This window comes from Oratosquilla oratoria, chromosome 42 (genome assembly GCF_046742065.1).
Source record: "Oratosquilla oratoria isolate Oo_2021 chromosome 42, ASM4674206v1, whole genome shotgun sequence".
Taxonomy (NCBI): domain Eukaryota; kingdom Metazoa; phylum Arthropoda; class Malacostraca; order Stomatopoda; family Squillidae; genus Oratosquilla; species Oratosquilla oratoria.
The window spans coordinates 7,733,598-7,749,474 of record NC_134818.1 but is presented as its reverse complement, the minus strand read 5'-3'; the positions used below and the strand labels follow the sequence as shown (position 1 = coordinate 7,749,474).

The window sequence follows — 15,877 nt, the reverse complement described above, 5'->3', positions numbered from 1 at the left end:
CAGTGGCTTTAGAGTATGATCAAGATTCTTGTTAAGTTTCATACTAATCAGAAGTCTGTCTGTGAGAACTGTGTATATGTTTATGTTAATGTGGTTCGGTAAAGGGTGGTGAGATGGTACTGTGGTATATTTCCATTCTGGGGTCTGTTTGATGCACCTGTATCATTGGTCTTGTAGTGTGACAGATGTTGTGGTTTTGTTCAAGAAATGCTACATATTGTGTTTATGTAACTGTAGTATACAGGAAAAGTGCTACACTTGTGGGGTCCTGTCTTCCTGTTCAGTTATCATAATTTTTTAATTCATGAATGGTTCCAGCTTGTTCTGTTTCATCTTCTAGGCTATTCCATGAGTTTGTGTATCTATAGAAAACTAAAATTCCTCACATACTTCAATCACTGAAGTGATAGGAATGTATACAGGGAGATTGTGAAAGGAAGAATGGATGATGTAGCCAATAGGGATTCTCTGCATTAGCTCTGAATATGAGTGGATGAGAAAAGACGGATGTTTTAAGATGATGTGATGAGAGGAAACTCGGTTCATTTGTCAGGCCCTCTTGTAGAGGACCTGTGACTTGCTGCCTTATAATTGACTCAAACGATGTGACCTGTGACCTGTGACTCTTCTTCATGTGGTGCTGAGATGGGTTGGGTGGTAGAAAGGGTTTTTGATGTGGCTGTGGGATTTGACTTGGCTACCTCCATTATAAGTGGGATAAAGCCTTTAGTACATATATGTAAAGTACATGACTTAGGAGTCACAAGTGACTGGGAATGGCCTACAGGATTATGGAGAGTTTTAGGATTACATGCTAGTGTAGTTACCTGTGAAGGGCTAAGGGCCCAATTTCTAAAAGACTCATGTAATTCTTATCATTTAGTTTACCAAAATACCATTGCCATATCATTTGCTGAGGATCAATGAGTAGCATTGGAGTAACAATTTGTAAGGGATCAACGAAAGATACTATACCTGCTTGCGGTGGTGGTCCTGTAAGAGATTAAAGAAAATCGCTTATCTTCAAAACTTATCAACATTATCAAATCCACCTGGAGGTGCAGCCCTGACAAGCTGGCACTTGGTTGCCAGACTGGGCCCAAAGTTTCTCTATGTCATTGATACATTTCCCTCAACTTTTTCACATAAGGTAAGCAGGCAACCAACTAGTGTTTCTCTTTTTCTTGTATTAGCCAGTAACATAGAAACAGATGCACACTAAAGCAACATAGACAAAAGTCAAAATTGTCTTCCTATAGAGATTGGGAGGATTGGAGAACATTGATGGGCATTGTGGGGCTGTGGATTTCCGGTCAGTGAAAATCAAAAAAGCAAATTTTATTTACAATTTTTTCAAACTAGGGATAATTTGATGGAACCAATATTTTGCCCACTCTTTAATTTTTTGTGACTTTTTGGAAGAGGGTTTTTCTCGGCTGAATAAAATGACCCGGCAGTATCTAGAAATAACCGTCTATACTCGTATGACCAGCGTCATAAAATGCAACAAAAGGTAAACCAAGAAATGCTTGTAACAGCATTTATTCCCATCTTTATATTACTTGCAGCCAGTGACAAAGAAACAGTTCCACACCAACACAACACAGACAATAATCCAAAGTTTCTTGATGGAGAGATCTGTGGGAAGGCCTGAGGAATGTTGCCAGCCATTGTGGGGCTGCAGGTTTTCCACTTAGTGAAACTTGAAGCAACAGTTATTGTTTAACTCTCACTGTGGAGGGAGTTTCATCTGAATAGAATCATCAGACAGCAGTGACAATAAACAACTTGAGGTTGTAAAATGCAGTGAGAAGATTGGTAGCATTGGGTTAAATAATAATGTTACACTTACATAATGCTGGAAACTTTTTAATTAATTGTTTTTTAGTCTTGCATAGAAAATTCTTAGAGGCATAGGCGTAGATAGTGCAGGATTATTTTGCTTTTATGTACTGGTAGATTTGTGTGTTTTTAATTGCCACATGGCTAATACTAATAATTAATTAACATACTGATTCATTACTGATCTCCATCCAGGTGTGTGTCAGTAGCTTTTGAGTGTATCTCAAAGATTACATTTTTTCCCGAAAAGTGTCTTACCCAGTAATTGCAATACAAAGGGTTGTTCCAGGCGTGGTTTGGTGATGGTCATGACCGCTGTGATATTGGCTTTTAGAGGCACTCACATTTTCCTCTTGTTTGAAGTACTTTTAACAGTCAAGGCCAATATATAATTTGATTAAGTGTGAAGGTTTGCATGTACATGTGGCTTTGCATCTTTACATGCAGGCAAAATTGCACAGTTACACAGCTTTGGTTTTCTTAGCATTAGTTATGCTCCAGACTTCCTATGACTTGTGCTGCTCTTGAAAAATTTTATATTATTTGAAACTGGCCAGAAAAATAATAAATATATATACATATATATCCTTAAAGCAGGCTGCTTAGTAGGATATGAGTTGTGGTTTGGGGGGGGGAAGCTTTAACTTAGAATAGTATGTAGGCGCAAATTCACATTGCTGCACTTGATGTCTGCACTGCAATTATGAAAGCTTTATTTTAAATCAGTACATGTGAAAGCTTACTTTCTGTCTGCTTTTTCAGCTTAACTGAAATCACCACCTATTGCTGAATTTGCTTTACAGTATCTATTTTCACCTACCCTTATACTATATTCTTTATTCTCATTTTGCTATCTGTGACCCATGTTGCCCTGCTTTCACTGCCTTTAGCTTAACAGGTGGGTCACCAACTCACTAACCCAATCTTTATGCAGCATCTCAACTATCCTTTGCTTAAGGGCCACCTTATCTTGTCTGGTGCAAGATCTGGCCTTCACTGCTGATGAATTTTTGTTTCTTCAATGCCTCCTGCAGTGTTACCCTAACTACACACAATTGCTCTATGTAGCCACTACTCCTTTTCCCTCTTATATGAATGCTTTTTTCCTGCTTTAGCACCTGCCTTAATCAATTGCTGTGTACAACTGAAAACATTACAGCCTTGTCCGGTCAAGCCAGCCACCATCTTTACCAGCACATCAGAGGTCAGTGTCCTCATGAATACCAAGCCTTCTTGCAGGCTGCTTGGTAAAGGCGGTGACAGCAGTGGTAGTAGTAGTAGTAGTAGTAGACCCTCCCTTGTAATCCAAGAGCTCAGAGGCTTTTTCTCTACAGGCTGATGATGAGAAAGAAGTGATGACTGAGAAAAGATTATACATATAAATATCAAGTACCATTAGTAATATTGATGGCACAGATGTGCATGAAAAGATATACAGAAAAATATAAGGAAACCAGAAATAGGCCCTTCCAAAGAAACAATCACAAGCCTATCAAGAATAAAGAAAGAAGAAAAAGTGATGAAATTATTTTTGAGAAAGCATGGAAAAAAGAAATGATCTTAGTGAAAACCAAAAGAGAATTCAATAGTAAATATGCATATCATTGATAGAAATGAAAATACATATCTATCCCTGTGGTAGGGGACTAGAATACTGCCACCATGTTCTTGTTATAAAATGCAGCTAATTGGGGTTCGACCAAAGGGACTGGGAATTCCCCATTTTCATATTCTTATATTTTTTCTCGTGTGAAAAGTCAAGGCAAAAAATGGGGATCTGAGATAATGACTTACACCAGGACCCTTGTTGTTGGGTCTCTGAATATGTGTTGTGGAACAAGTAGTAGTTTATAAGAAGAAAGGTGGATGTGTTAGTGTAGTGAAACAAAGTTGAAAAGGAAAGGTGAGGTTGACTTTGATGGAGAGTGGTCATTCAAGTATCTGAAATGGAGAATGGTTGAGTGGCTCTGTTGGTGGGAGCTGATGGGTGTATGTGGTTGAATGGAAGGGATATCATCAAAGGTTATGTGGGTAAAACTGAGAAAAAGATGGAAAATGCAAGTGTGTGTATGGTCCTGGTAGTGAGAGAAAGAGAAGAGTTTCAGAATAATTTGAATATATGGGGAGGTTTGGAATGAATGTAGATGTGGTGATGGGTAACTTAAATGCTAGAGTAGTAGGTGAACCAGTGGATAATGCAATTGGGAAGTATGGTGCACATACAAGGAATGACTAGAGAAAAAATGTTGGTGTTTACCAAGAGAGGATTATTGAATGATAATACTGTTATTAAGGAGAGACATCTTTATATTCTAATGTACAAAGATCAGACATATCCTTGATTGAACTAGTCTCTTAGTGTTTTCCACAAGTTGATGGATGTGTATGGATTTTTTTTTTCTTGATATCTTCAGACTTGCATAAGTGAGTATTGATTTGAGTGGGTCTTGGTAGAGTAGTTAATGGAATATTAATTGTACAGTAGTTCTAGAAGGTCCTAGAAGAGTAATAAATGTGAGTGTGCTGAGAGAAGAATTTGGAATGTTGGATCATTATCTTGTGGAAGGGAAATTGACAGTGGATGAAAGGAGGGAGGAAGAGAAGTGCAAAAAGCGACTGCGGTGAACGTTGAAAAGAGAATATAAGTACCAAGTGTGTCTGAGAAGTGTGTGAAATTTAGTGAAAGTGAGTGTGGTTAAAGATTAAAAGAATAATGTGAGGATGAAATTTTTTTAAGTAAAAAAGGTAGTAAATAGTAGAATGAAGCGAGTGCAGCAGTAACTGAAAAGAAGCATGAAAATGAGGAATAGTAGTAAAAATCAAAAGAGAATGCATATGAGAGAAGTCAAGAGATTGGAAATTAAGTGTGTGGTGAGAAAAGCAGAGATAAGAGTAGGTGGTGTTTGGGAATTTTGAAATAGAGAACTGTTTTGAGGGAAACAAAAAGTAAAAAGTATGTGAGGAAGTGAGTCTGGTAGAGAGGAGAGGGTGAAAAAAGTAGATAGACCATTTTTAGGGACTGAAAAAGTTTTGAGAAGGAGATGGTTTGAGTGTGTTGATCTGTTGAATGTGAAGATTATCAATCAATCCATTGCCTCAATTTTCTCTAGCAGGATTTCTGTAGCCCCCTAGGAAGTCAGCTATGGCCAGTGCTTTAACCCATAATTCACTGAAGAGATTTTGTTGTTTTCTTGAGCTTTTCTGTGCCTGCTAGTTTCAGTGCCTTGTGTATTATCTCATTCACTGTGTTTCATGACTTGAATTTTAATTGGCCATGAACCTCATTGTAGTACTTGCTTACCCTAAATACTTTTTTATATTGTGTTCCTAAATGTCTATAATTACTTGCACAGTTTCTTTTGCTTTCTGCTTTGTATTGTATCCCTCTTGTTGCTGGTAAATGTTCATCTATCCATCCAACAACAGTAATACAATTATGCTTATCTACCCTTTTCTCTTATCTCTGCTCTGGTGTGCCTTTATCACTTCTTTTTACCATCCCCTTCTTCTTTTCTGTACCATTCCTTAGTTTCATGCACCCCTTTTTTTCCGCTCATTACTTCTTTCATATTGTTCACTAGCTTATCTCTCTTCTTAAAACTTTTCATAGTCCCTTTTCAGTTTATCAGACACCTTTGGTTTCCTTTTAAATTATTCATATCACTTTTTTGGCATTCTAGGTATTCTATTCTTGTCTATTGGTGTTTATCAAGTGGATTTACAGATTTCTTTGTCATTATGTCTTCCAGTACAATCACCAGTAAATGATTCATAGTGGACACTTCTTCCTGACTGGTATATACTTTCATAAATCTACTATAATTGATATAATTTTCCTCTGCTGGTACCAAGTTCCCTACTACTATCACTGGTTGCCATTTTCATCAACTTGAGTCTTCACTTACCTTTCGAATTTTGGTTTCTTTTATTCCTAAAATTATTTTGCATTAAATTACCTTCCAGGATTACATTAAATAACTTAACATTTTTTACTAAATCACTTTTACCACTTTGCACTAAATCACTTTCTTATCAAGTAGGATACTATCTGGCGATGATGAGTCCAACATGTGACCCAAAACCATGATGAATCACACACATACACTAATACATATAAATGCAAAGGATACATTCCTGACAATATTGCATAATATGATTTCTGCATAATATAAAGTTCATTTTCCTCTTAAGAATATATGTAAAGCCCTAAGGGGCTCTCTTGAGACTAAGAGTGTTTAGTTTTCTAAGCTATGAAAATAGCAGGCAAGCCCCCCCCCCCTAAATAAATGGAGAAAGAAATCACATTTTGGAATTAGTCTAAAAATATCAAAAACTTTTATTATCAAAAAATATATATAATCTGATGTACAAGACCTATAAAAAATCTATAAAAAAAAATCCTAAAAAGAAGTGAAAAAGAAACATAGCATTTGCTAATGCTAAAAGAAAAGACTTATCCTTAGAATTGAAGAATGCAAATAACTTTATCAAGAAAAACAATATTAGCACCCAAATGAACACACTAAAATCAACCAGTGTTATTTAAGAATGTAAGTGCTCTCATGAAGACCGAAAACTTCATTCAAATTAAAGATATGTTGGAATGTACATGACCCCAACATTCTGAGGACAATGCAGTGTCAGCCCAAAAATACTCACATGGAAACAAGACAAGAGAGATTTCTAATAACCATCTTCATTATTAAAGAAGACAGGAAGTGACCATGACAAGTGACCTACAGCACTTGGGTCCTCAAGTTCAATGCTGATTGGCCAAATGCATTATTTCATTCACAAACCTGACAGTATAAAAAAATCTTTCTCTATTTCAGTCATTTGAACCTCCACATTTGTGGTATCTAGATCTTGCACAGAAGACTGAAATCTTAGCATAGTTAAAACTAGAACCATGTAAAAAAAGATAATAGTAGGACAACTAATATTTTAACTTATTAGAATACAAGTAAAACGCCTAGAAAGCTATACCTAAAGCTAACTAATTAAAGCTGAGCAAATCTTGCGTTGTGTACACATGCACACACATATACATTCACACATGCACACACATTCACACAAAACATGGCTCAATGGTGCAGTGGTAGGGTTCACAACTGCTATTCCAGGGATCCAAGTTCAAATCCTGCCCAGGGCTGAAATAATCTCAGTATTACTGTGCTGCATGCCGTTACTCCAACTCTCATAGGCAGGGAGTAGGGTGTGTGTATGTAAGGTCACAACATTACCCATAGATTGGTCATATATGAGGTCTGAACTCTCATCTGGGAGGGTGATAGCTGTCGATCATGAGTCCAACAAGTGATCCAACACCATGGTGAATCTCGCACACACATACAGTGAGTGTATATATATATAAAATAACAAAAATCACTTGAACATGTGATTCACAAATATGCAGATCACCACATGGAAAATGAAAGACTGAAAAACCAAATGTTTTTTGTCTATATTGACATACTGTACCTTGAAAGTGTCAGTAGAGACAAAAACAATTGTTTTTCTTTTTTGGTCTTTCATTTTTTGTGTGGTGATCTGTATATACACACACACATATGTGTGTGTGTGTATGTATACATATATATATATATATATATATATATATATATATATTTATATATATTTCATAATTGTAGTGTGTATGAAAAGAAGTATACTTGTTGGATACCATCTGTCTCCATTAGTTAAATTGGATTCCAGATTAGTATTATTTTTTATTATTTTTATTTAACAATATATTCACCCCAACAATTCCATAGACCAGTCTTCTTCTTCTTCTTCTTCTTCTTCTTCTTCTTCTTCTTCTTCTTCTTCTTCTTCTTCTTCTTCTTCTTCTTCTTCTTCTTCTTCTTCTTCTTCTTCTTCTTCTTCTTCTTCTTCTTCTTCTTCTTTTCTTCTTCTTCTTCTTCTTCTTCTTCTTCTTCTTCTTCTTCTTCTTCTTCTTCTTCTTCTTCTTCTTCTTCTTCTTCTTCTTCTTCTTCTTCTTCTTCTTCTTCTTCTTCTTCTTCTTCTTCTTCTTCTTCTTCTTCTTCTTCTTCTTCTTCTTCGTCCACATAAACTATTTCATCTAATTTATGTATGGGAAGTTGTCTTCATCCCCTTTAAACTTTGTTTTCTTAAGTGTGATGTTCTCTAGATAGTCTTTCATCCCATATCAATATATCTTCCTAGTCAATCTTGTCCACCACTTACATAGATCCAAAGACAGCTGTTCTTGTCTTTCCATTCTTTCATCTTGGGTGGATTGCCACATTGTGTATTCTGTCAGGTTTTTATGTGTAGAGAGCACACCACGGTTGTGTATATATTTGGGGCAGATAAGATTTTATTTATTTATTTTCTTAATAATTTCATCATTAATACAGTGAATACTGCACTTCATGTTTGTTGTGCACATGTTTGTGTGTGTTATGTGTCAATGTGTGTGTGAATTTTGTGTGTGCACATGTGAATTGTGTGTGTTTGTGAAATCTGTGTATGTTTTAGTTTGTGCATGTGCATGCCTTTGTGTTGGATGTCAAGGAGAGGAACAAAATAAATGAAAAAAGTGTAAAAGAATGTTTCAAGAGGAAGAATGCTTGAGGAAGTAAACGTACTGTCTAATGAACAGAGAGAGGTTTGGGGAACTGTTGGATATACAAGGGAGGAGGAGAGCAGAACGTGCTGGTATGTTCAGCATGCAGGAAGAAGCATTCCTGTTGGAATATTTATAGACAGGAAAATCAGTAGCAAAAGTTGAAGATGAAGAGGGTGATGGACAATGGGAAGTGTAATTGTGGACCTGTTCAAAATAAATCTGCAATATTGGTATGATGAGGGTTGTGCGTGTTGGAATCTTATGATAACAGGTGATAATGAATAAGATAACAGAGAGGTTTGGAGATAATGGAAGTAGTGTTAAGATACTAAGAAGGGTGATGAGTGATATATATATATATATATATATATATATATATAATATATATATATATGGAGGGGGGACAGACTTGTTTGAGAATGAGGTAAACCCGAACCAGGTATATGTGATGTCTCTGTAGATGTCAACATCTGTGCACGTGAGTTGTGAGAGAAGTGTATGTAATGACAAAAAAAAATTGTATAATGTGTAAATGACATGACCAAACATATAAGCTGTATGTGTGTGTTTTACTTTTTTTTTTTTTGTGTACATGTGGGTGGCTTTGCTTGATGTGTTTCATGGTGTGTACATGTACAATTGTGAAAAAGATTTCATGTCAACACTGCAACAGCACCGACTCAGAAACTGCCTGGCATCTGACAACAGAAGCCGTAGGTGCAATCATTAAGACACTGAAGACACACAAGACACAGATACATTACAGAAGACACATAGCACTTTATTTTACAGTATCGTACACTTACCTTAGACAACTCCATAAAATCTTTGAGATACTTCTAAAATTCAAGCAGATCTATTACATTAGTATTTGTCCATTTTTCTGTGTGACTTGCAATGCTAAGGGGTTAAAAAAAGTCATTTTTTTTTTTTTTTTCTCTTTTTTTTTTTTTTTTTTTTTTTTTTTCTTTATCTGATGAAGCACTGTTTAAGCTTAAGAAGTGCTCAAATTTGGAGGCATCATCTTGGATACCAAGTGGTCACCAAACTTGAGCATTCATTGTATGTGTGTGTGTGTGTGCACATGTGTGTGAGCATGTGTGGGTATATACAAATATGTATATATATTTACACCTAGTTCTTTTAATCCAACACCCGCCAACTTCCACTTGTGCAGACCTGTGGGCCCAGGACATAAACTCACTTCAGAAATCGGCCGATGACATAAAACACCACCAATTCCCAAAGTGGGTTTATGCCCTGGGCCCAAATGTTCACATAAGTGGCAGTTGGTGAGTGTTGGATTAAGAGCCTAAGGTGTGTGTACATATAATAGATTGAAAGTCAAAAGGTCATCTGTCAACATGCTTTATCATTATATATTTATATATGTGTATGTATATATATATATATATATATATATATATATATATATATATATATATATATATATATATATATATATATATATATATATTTATATGTGTGTGTGTCTGTGTCACCTCACTTCACAATGGTGTTAGCAACCTGTCCTCATGCAGGACAGGCTTTCTCTTTATCTCTCTTACACTCACACACACAGTCAGTCACTCATTCACTCACTCACTCACTCACACGCGTCTTTTTACATAATATGTATGATTGACAAAATTTCTCTTGTGGTCCACTTTTTGTATAACAGCATACCCAAGTTCTTGTTTATATATGAAACATATATATATATATATATATATAAATATTTCTAAATTTTTGTTCACTTTGATCCATGAACATAAACACATTTACCAACCCATGTCTCGAAACTTGAAGGACCAGGTGGGAAATCTTGCCAGCTATACATACATGATGCATACGTGTACACCCATGTCTACACAGTGATGTAAAAGCATGCACATCGCCGCAAGCCCTGGACAAGGGAAACAAAAGGAAAAAGGACGAGATTGGCATGAAGGAGGGAATTGGTGATTGGTCTTCAGTGCATCTGTGTCGGCCTGAGCTGTCCCTCGGCGTCTTGCCCACCACCAGCATCCAAACCATCCTCTCCAGGACACGAAGGAGCTTTTGGTGTGTTAAGAAAGTGGGGATCACACGTCCACTGTGCCTTCCGCCGACAACGCCACTGCATGCTCCGTGTATTTCACGGCCTCTGCCACTGTGTGTATATCTATATTAAAAAAAAAAAAGAATAACACTCACAATTAGTCGGGTATTCCATCAAGACCATTTATGCGTCTTCTACACTTTTGTGTTGACAGTGGAGATGGCCTCATGAATGGGTCGCTTGATAGAATACCCACTATGTGAGGTTGATGGCTGTGTCGATGGCAGTGGTAGTAGTGACATTGGTGAAAGTGATAAGTATGTTGGCAATGATGATTGTGGTGATGATGGTGATACTGTGCAGCCAGGAGGACAACCTCGCCACGACCGTAGTGCCCTTTTGCTGCTCGCATGCCAGGGAGCGTCGTAATGTGAGTACATGGTTTTTGTTTGTACCCGCCATATTAGCTGCCGCACCACCCGCTGACCCCCCTCAGCGCAAGCAAGCAAGCAAGCAATAACGTAGGTGACCTGGGGATGGTCTTCATCACAGGTGCTGACATGCTTGACTCCTCTGCTTGTGTACATGAACAACAGCCAGGGCATTTCCAATCATGGGCCAAGACAGGAGACACTAATCTCATTTAAAATGATTAGGATGATCTGTACTTTACTTGCTCATAAATACATTTCATACTGTACCCAAATCACTTGGGAACCATGTTCATTCCTTTAGATAGGAAGCCCCTATTGCCTCATTACTCACTAAGGGAAATTGCAGACTTGTCTGCCATTTTGTAATCTTTCATTGCTACAAACACCAATAAGTCATTCTATGGAAAATTGAAGTACCGCTCTGTGCCGGACTAAATAATTTTTTATGGAAAAGAAGAGTAGTCAAACAGTTCACATTTCAGTAAGTGTATTTTTAAAGTTGTGGTGTTTGACCACATGAGAATGAGGAAGAAAGCATCGTTCATAGTATTTATACATTATATATATATATATATTTATATATATGTATATATATATATATATATATATATATGTGTGTGTGTGTGTGTGTGTGCAACAATTTTGTTCCCTATTCGAGTAATCTGTTGTGAAATCACATATTATTTGTATGAATGTTTATATACAATCACAAACTTTATTGAATAGGAGTAGAGTGTCCAAAAATAGAATTTTACACACACACACAGACGACTCAATGGCGCACTGGTAGCGTTCGCGGCCGCCATTACGGTTGGCCGGGTTCGAATCTCGCCCAGGGCTGAAATAATTTCAGTATAGCTGCGCTGCGAATCGTTACTCCAAATCTCGTGGGCGGGGAGTTGGGGATGTGTGTGCGTGTAAGGTCACAGCATTACCCATAGATCGGTCATGCGAGCTCTGAGCTCTCTTCCGGGAGGGAAATAGCTGTCGATGACGAGTCTAACACGTGATCCAAGAACATGGTGAATCACACACACACTCACACACACACAATAGTGTGTGCAAAAACCATGCACGAATGTAGGGCAATTTAGACACTGCAAGATACAGAGACGGGACACTACGAGCGTAGCTCCCCTTCCCGTAAGATACAACTAGGTAAATACACGCATGCACACACATGAATTTGAGACCAGGTGTGATGAATAATTAGATAACAGGAGACGGGACCCAACGGGTATTACTCCTTTCCTGTATACTACAGTTAGGTAAATACACATAAGCATGCACACACGACTCGTGGCGCAGTGGTAGTTCCCGGCTGCCACTACGTCGGTCTGGGTTCGAATCCTGCCCAAGGCTGAAATAATTTCAGTATCGCTGCGCTGCGGGGCGTTACTCCAACTCGTGGGCGAGGAGTTTGAGGTGTGTGTGTGTGTGTGTAAGGTCACAGCATTACCCATAGATCGGTCACATATGAGCTCTGAGCTCTCTTCCAGGAGGGAAATAGCTGTCGATGACGAGTCCAACACGTGATCCAAGACCATGGTGAATCACACTTGTATGAACAGACATACGCACGCGTGAACACAAGGACAATAATTTCGAATTTCAAAACAAAACCAAATATCGTTAAAATTGAATCAAAGGTAACACTAGACGGGATAATTTAGAGTGTGGGCCAAGCCTGTCGAAGTCGTCGTGTTAGGAAACATCAGAATGTGGTGATCGTGATGTGCTGCAGATGGAGACAGAGTCCAACATATTGTGTTTAGGGGGAAACTGCGAGTCTTGTCATTGGTTGTTGTTGTTGTTGTTTGCATTGTTTGCACACTGAAGTGGTCCTGCAAAGGGGATTCTGATCCTACAAATTAAACTCGCGTACAGGTTACACACGCACGCCACACACGCAAACACGCGCGCACATAGACACACACAGGAGTGTTGCTCCTTTCCTGTAAACTACAGTTAGATATTGGCGCGCGCACACAAGCGCGTACATACGCGCGTGCGCGCACACACACACACGCACACACACACACACACACACACACACACACACACACACACACACACACACACACACACACACACAACTGGATAATGAAATAGTATGCGCAAAAACCATTCATGAGTTTAAAAACAAACTAGACACTGCGAGATACAATGGCGGGACATCACGAGCATAGCTCCCCTTCCCGCAAAATACAACTAGGTAAATACACACACACACACACATACACACTTAGTCATACTTCTTATGAAAAGATAAATAAATGGGTCGCTTCACACAAACACGAGTTTAAAAATATTTCCAACATAAACTCAAAGCATCTTCCACCTTCCCCCGACCCACGTAGGCCTTTTGTCTTTTGATGCATTCCCAGTTCCTACTCATATTAGTAGACCTTCGGTATATATTTAAACTCATACCGTTTTGCAACTATGTTATTGAGAATTGAAGTGCCCAAATTTCAATTTTGTACGTATAAAGAGACATTTGTTAGTCCATGTTCTCTTAGTTAATAGGAGCACGTAAACGCATAAGGAATTAGCCTAGATAGTCTATTGGATTTGTATATACATAAATACACACACATACACACACACACACACACACACACACACACACACACACACACACACACACACACACACACACACAAACACACACACACAAACACACACACACAAACACACACACACATATATATATATATATATATATGTGTGTGTGTGTGTGTGTGTGTGTGTGTGTGTGTGTGTGTGTGTGTGTGTGTGTGTTTAAGAAAACAATATTTCGTAAATATGTTTGGGGAAGGGGCTCGAGGTGATCCTACCTCCGGCAGAATTGTAGGTTGCCTTCCTCGCTTGTCTTGATTGAAACACACACACATACGCACACACACACACACACACACACACACACACACACACACACACACACACACACACACACACACACACACACACACACGTGAAGATGTAGATGTTGCGCCTCTACTGCAAATCTGCTATGTTGTTCGTTGCAATCAGTACCATCTCCTTGGTTGCGAGGGGCGCCGCCCCTGGACAAAGGTGCCCACGAGCTCCTGTGTCCTTAGTGCTGACAGGGTCGAGTCGTTGGGGCCGTTGACCTCCTCCTCCTGGAACATGATGACATGTCACTTGGATGGACCAAGAGGATGATGGACAGGGACAAGACTTGGGATGTGAGAATTCCCTCTCTCCCGTGGCGTTCCGTCACAGATTTTGTTCTTGCGGACGCTTCCGGAATGGGCTCGGCTGAGGGCGAGACATCGTGGTTAAGGAACTCCTCAGTCTTGTGGGTTAGGGGAACGGTGGTTAGTCATTTTGTGTTAGTTAATTTGGGTTCAGTCAAACGGTTATCACATCAAGTGGTAGTTAGCCTAGACATATTTAATCCACTCGACAATTGTTAGTGTCGTTTGTGATTGACGGGGTAAGAAAAGTTGACGTGTTGTTGCTGCAGTGGTCTTCATTATTGTGGTTATTTATGAACAGCTGATATTTTATCACTTCGTATCGACGTTCCTCGCCGTATATTCCATTCTGTGCCGCTCTCTTCGTCAGTGGTCTTATAGACGCGTCATTCCTCCGGCGCCTCGCCTCCGGGGCGCACGTCTCGACATATTTTACCCTGTCCGTCGCCAGAGCCTTGGGCGGCCTTGGTCACGCCTTACCAAGGCAGCAAGCGCGACGAGGTAACTTCAGACGAGACGAGAGAGAACCTCGCGTGTTGGCAGGCACTCCTTGGCACCGCCCAGGCAGTCACTCGTTGCAAACAAACCAAACCGTGCCACACTTTACTTGGCTCCTAATTTTTTCCTCCTCCTCCACCCTTCCTCCTCCCCCCTCTTTGTCAACCTGTTTCTGTCTGTCTGTCTGTCTCTCACTTCCCACTCCACTCCAGTGACAACCCATGGCGTTAGCCAGGATAAAATTAGGAGTACGTCGCTTTAAGGAAGAGGTTATTATTATTTTTTTTTATCTCCTATGTCATCACTCCATTACTCGTAGTGCACCGTCCTTGTGGTCACCTCTTCATTCATATATTACTTACACTGGCTTCACCCTACTCTCACTCTCTCCCCCCCTCCCGAAACCAAAGCTCCTGCAAACTTATTAACCCAATTGGCCACAGGCTTCCCTCCTCTTCTCGTCCTCCTCCTATTACGCTTCCTCCTCCTCCTCCTCTTCCTCCTCCTCTTCCTCCTACTCTTCCTCTTTCTCCTCCTCCTCCTCTTCCTCTTCTTCCTCCTCTTTTCCTGGCAACTTCGGTGTACCCAAGATTAACTTAGCACCCTCCCCCCCACACTCCCCCCACACTTCCCCCATCTGACACCTCTCACTTTACTCTCGTTCCCAAATCATTTCCCCCCCCCACACACACACATTTCCTCCTCTCCCCGCCTTACCCCCTCCGTCTGTCTTCTTTTAGCCCTACCCGTCCCTCATCTCCATTACCAGACTGAATATTTGGAGGAGAGGGGAGGCAGGAGCCACTGGGCCTGGAGAAGGGTCTGTGACCTCCGACATGAAATCGTTAGTCATGAGCTTCAAGATATCGCATCGCTGTGTGAAGTGAACGAGTTACTCCCCTGTGGTGGGAGTAACTCATTTTATTCTGGCTGCCGGCTGACTATTTTGTTCGCCTCACTCGCGCCGCTCCCTCAGTAGCCAAGCAAAGGGTTAAAGACGCGTGCGCGCGTGCACACACACACACACACACACACACACACGCGCGCGCGCGCGCGCGACTCGGTGGCGCAGTGGTAGAGTTCCCGGCCGCCAGTACGGCGGTCCGGGTTCGAATCCGCCCAGGGATGAAATAATTTCAGTATCGCTGCGCTGCGAGTCGTTACTCCAACTCTCGTGGGCGGGGAGTTGTGTGTGTGTGTGTAAGGTCAAAGCATTACCCATAGATCGGTCATATACGAGCTCTGA

At 39.8% G+C, this 15,877-nt stretch overlaps 1 protein-coding gene across 2 annotated transcripts in view; it reads left to right on the top strand.

The window, feature by feature from the left end:
- The first annotated feature begins 1,119 nt into the window (after positions 1-1,119).
- Positions 1,120-15,877, top strand: part of LOC143021337 (uncharacterized) — a 58,679-nt gene continuing 43,921 nt past the window's right edge. Inside the window, exon 1 of one of the 2 annotated variants that reach the window (XM_076178759.1) lies at positions 1,120-1,150. Coding sequence is in view for 1 of the 2 variants with exons in the window: in XM_076178758.1 (XP_076034873.1) it covers positions 10,744-10,905 (162 nt within the window). In the remaining variant the exon portion in view is untranslated. Of the gene's footprint in view, positions 1,151-10,277; positions 10,906-15,877 lie in introns of those variants that run through there. The other variant, XM_076178758.1, reaches the window with a different exon arrangement.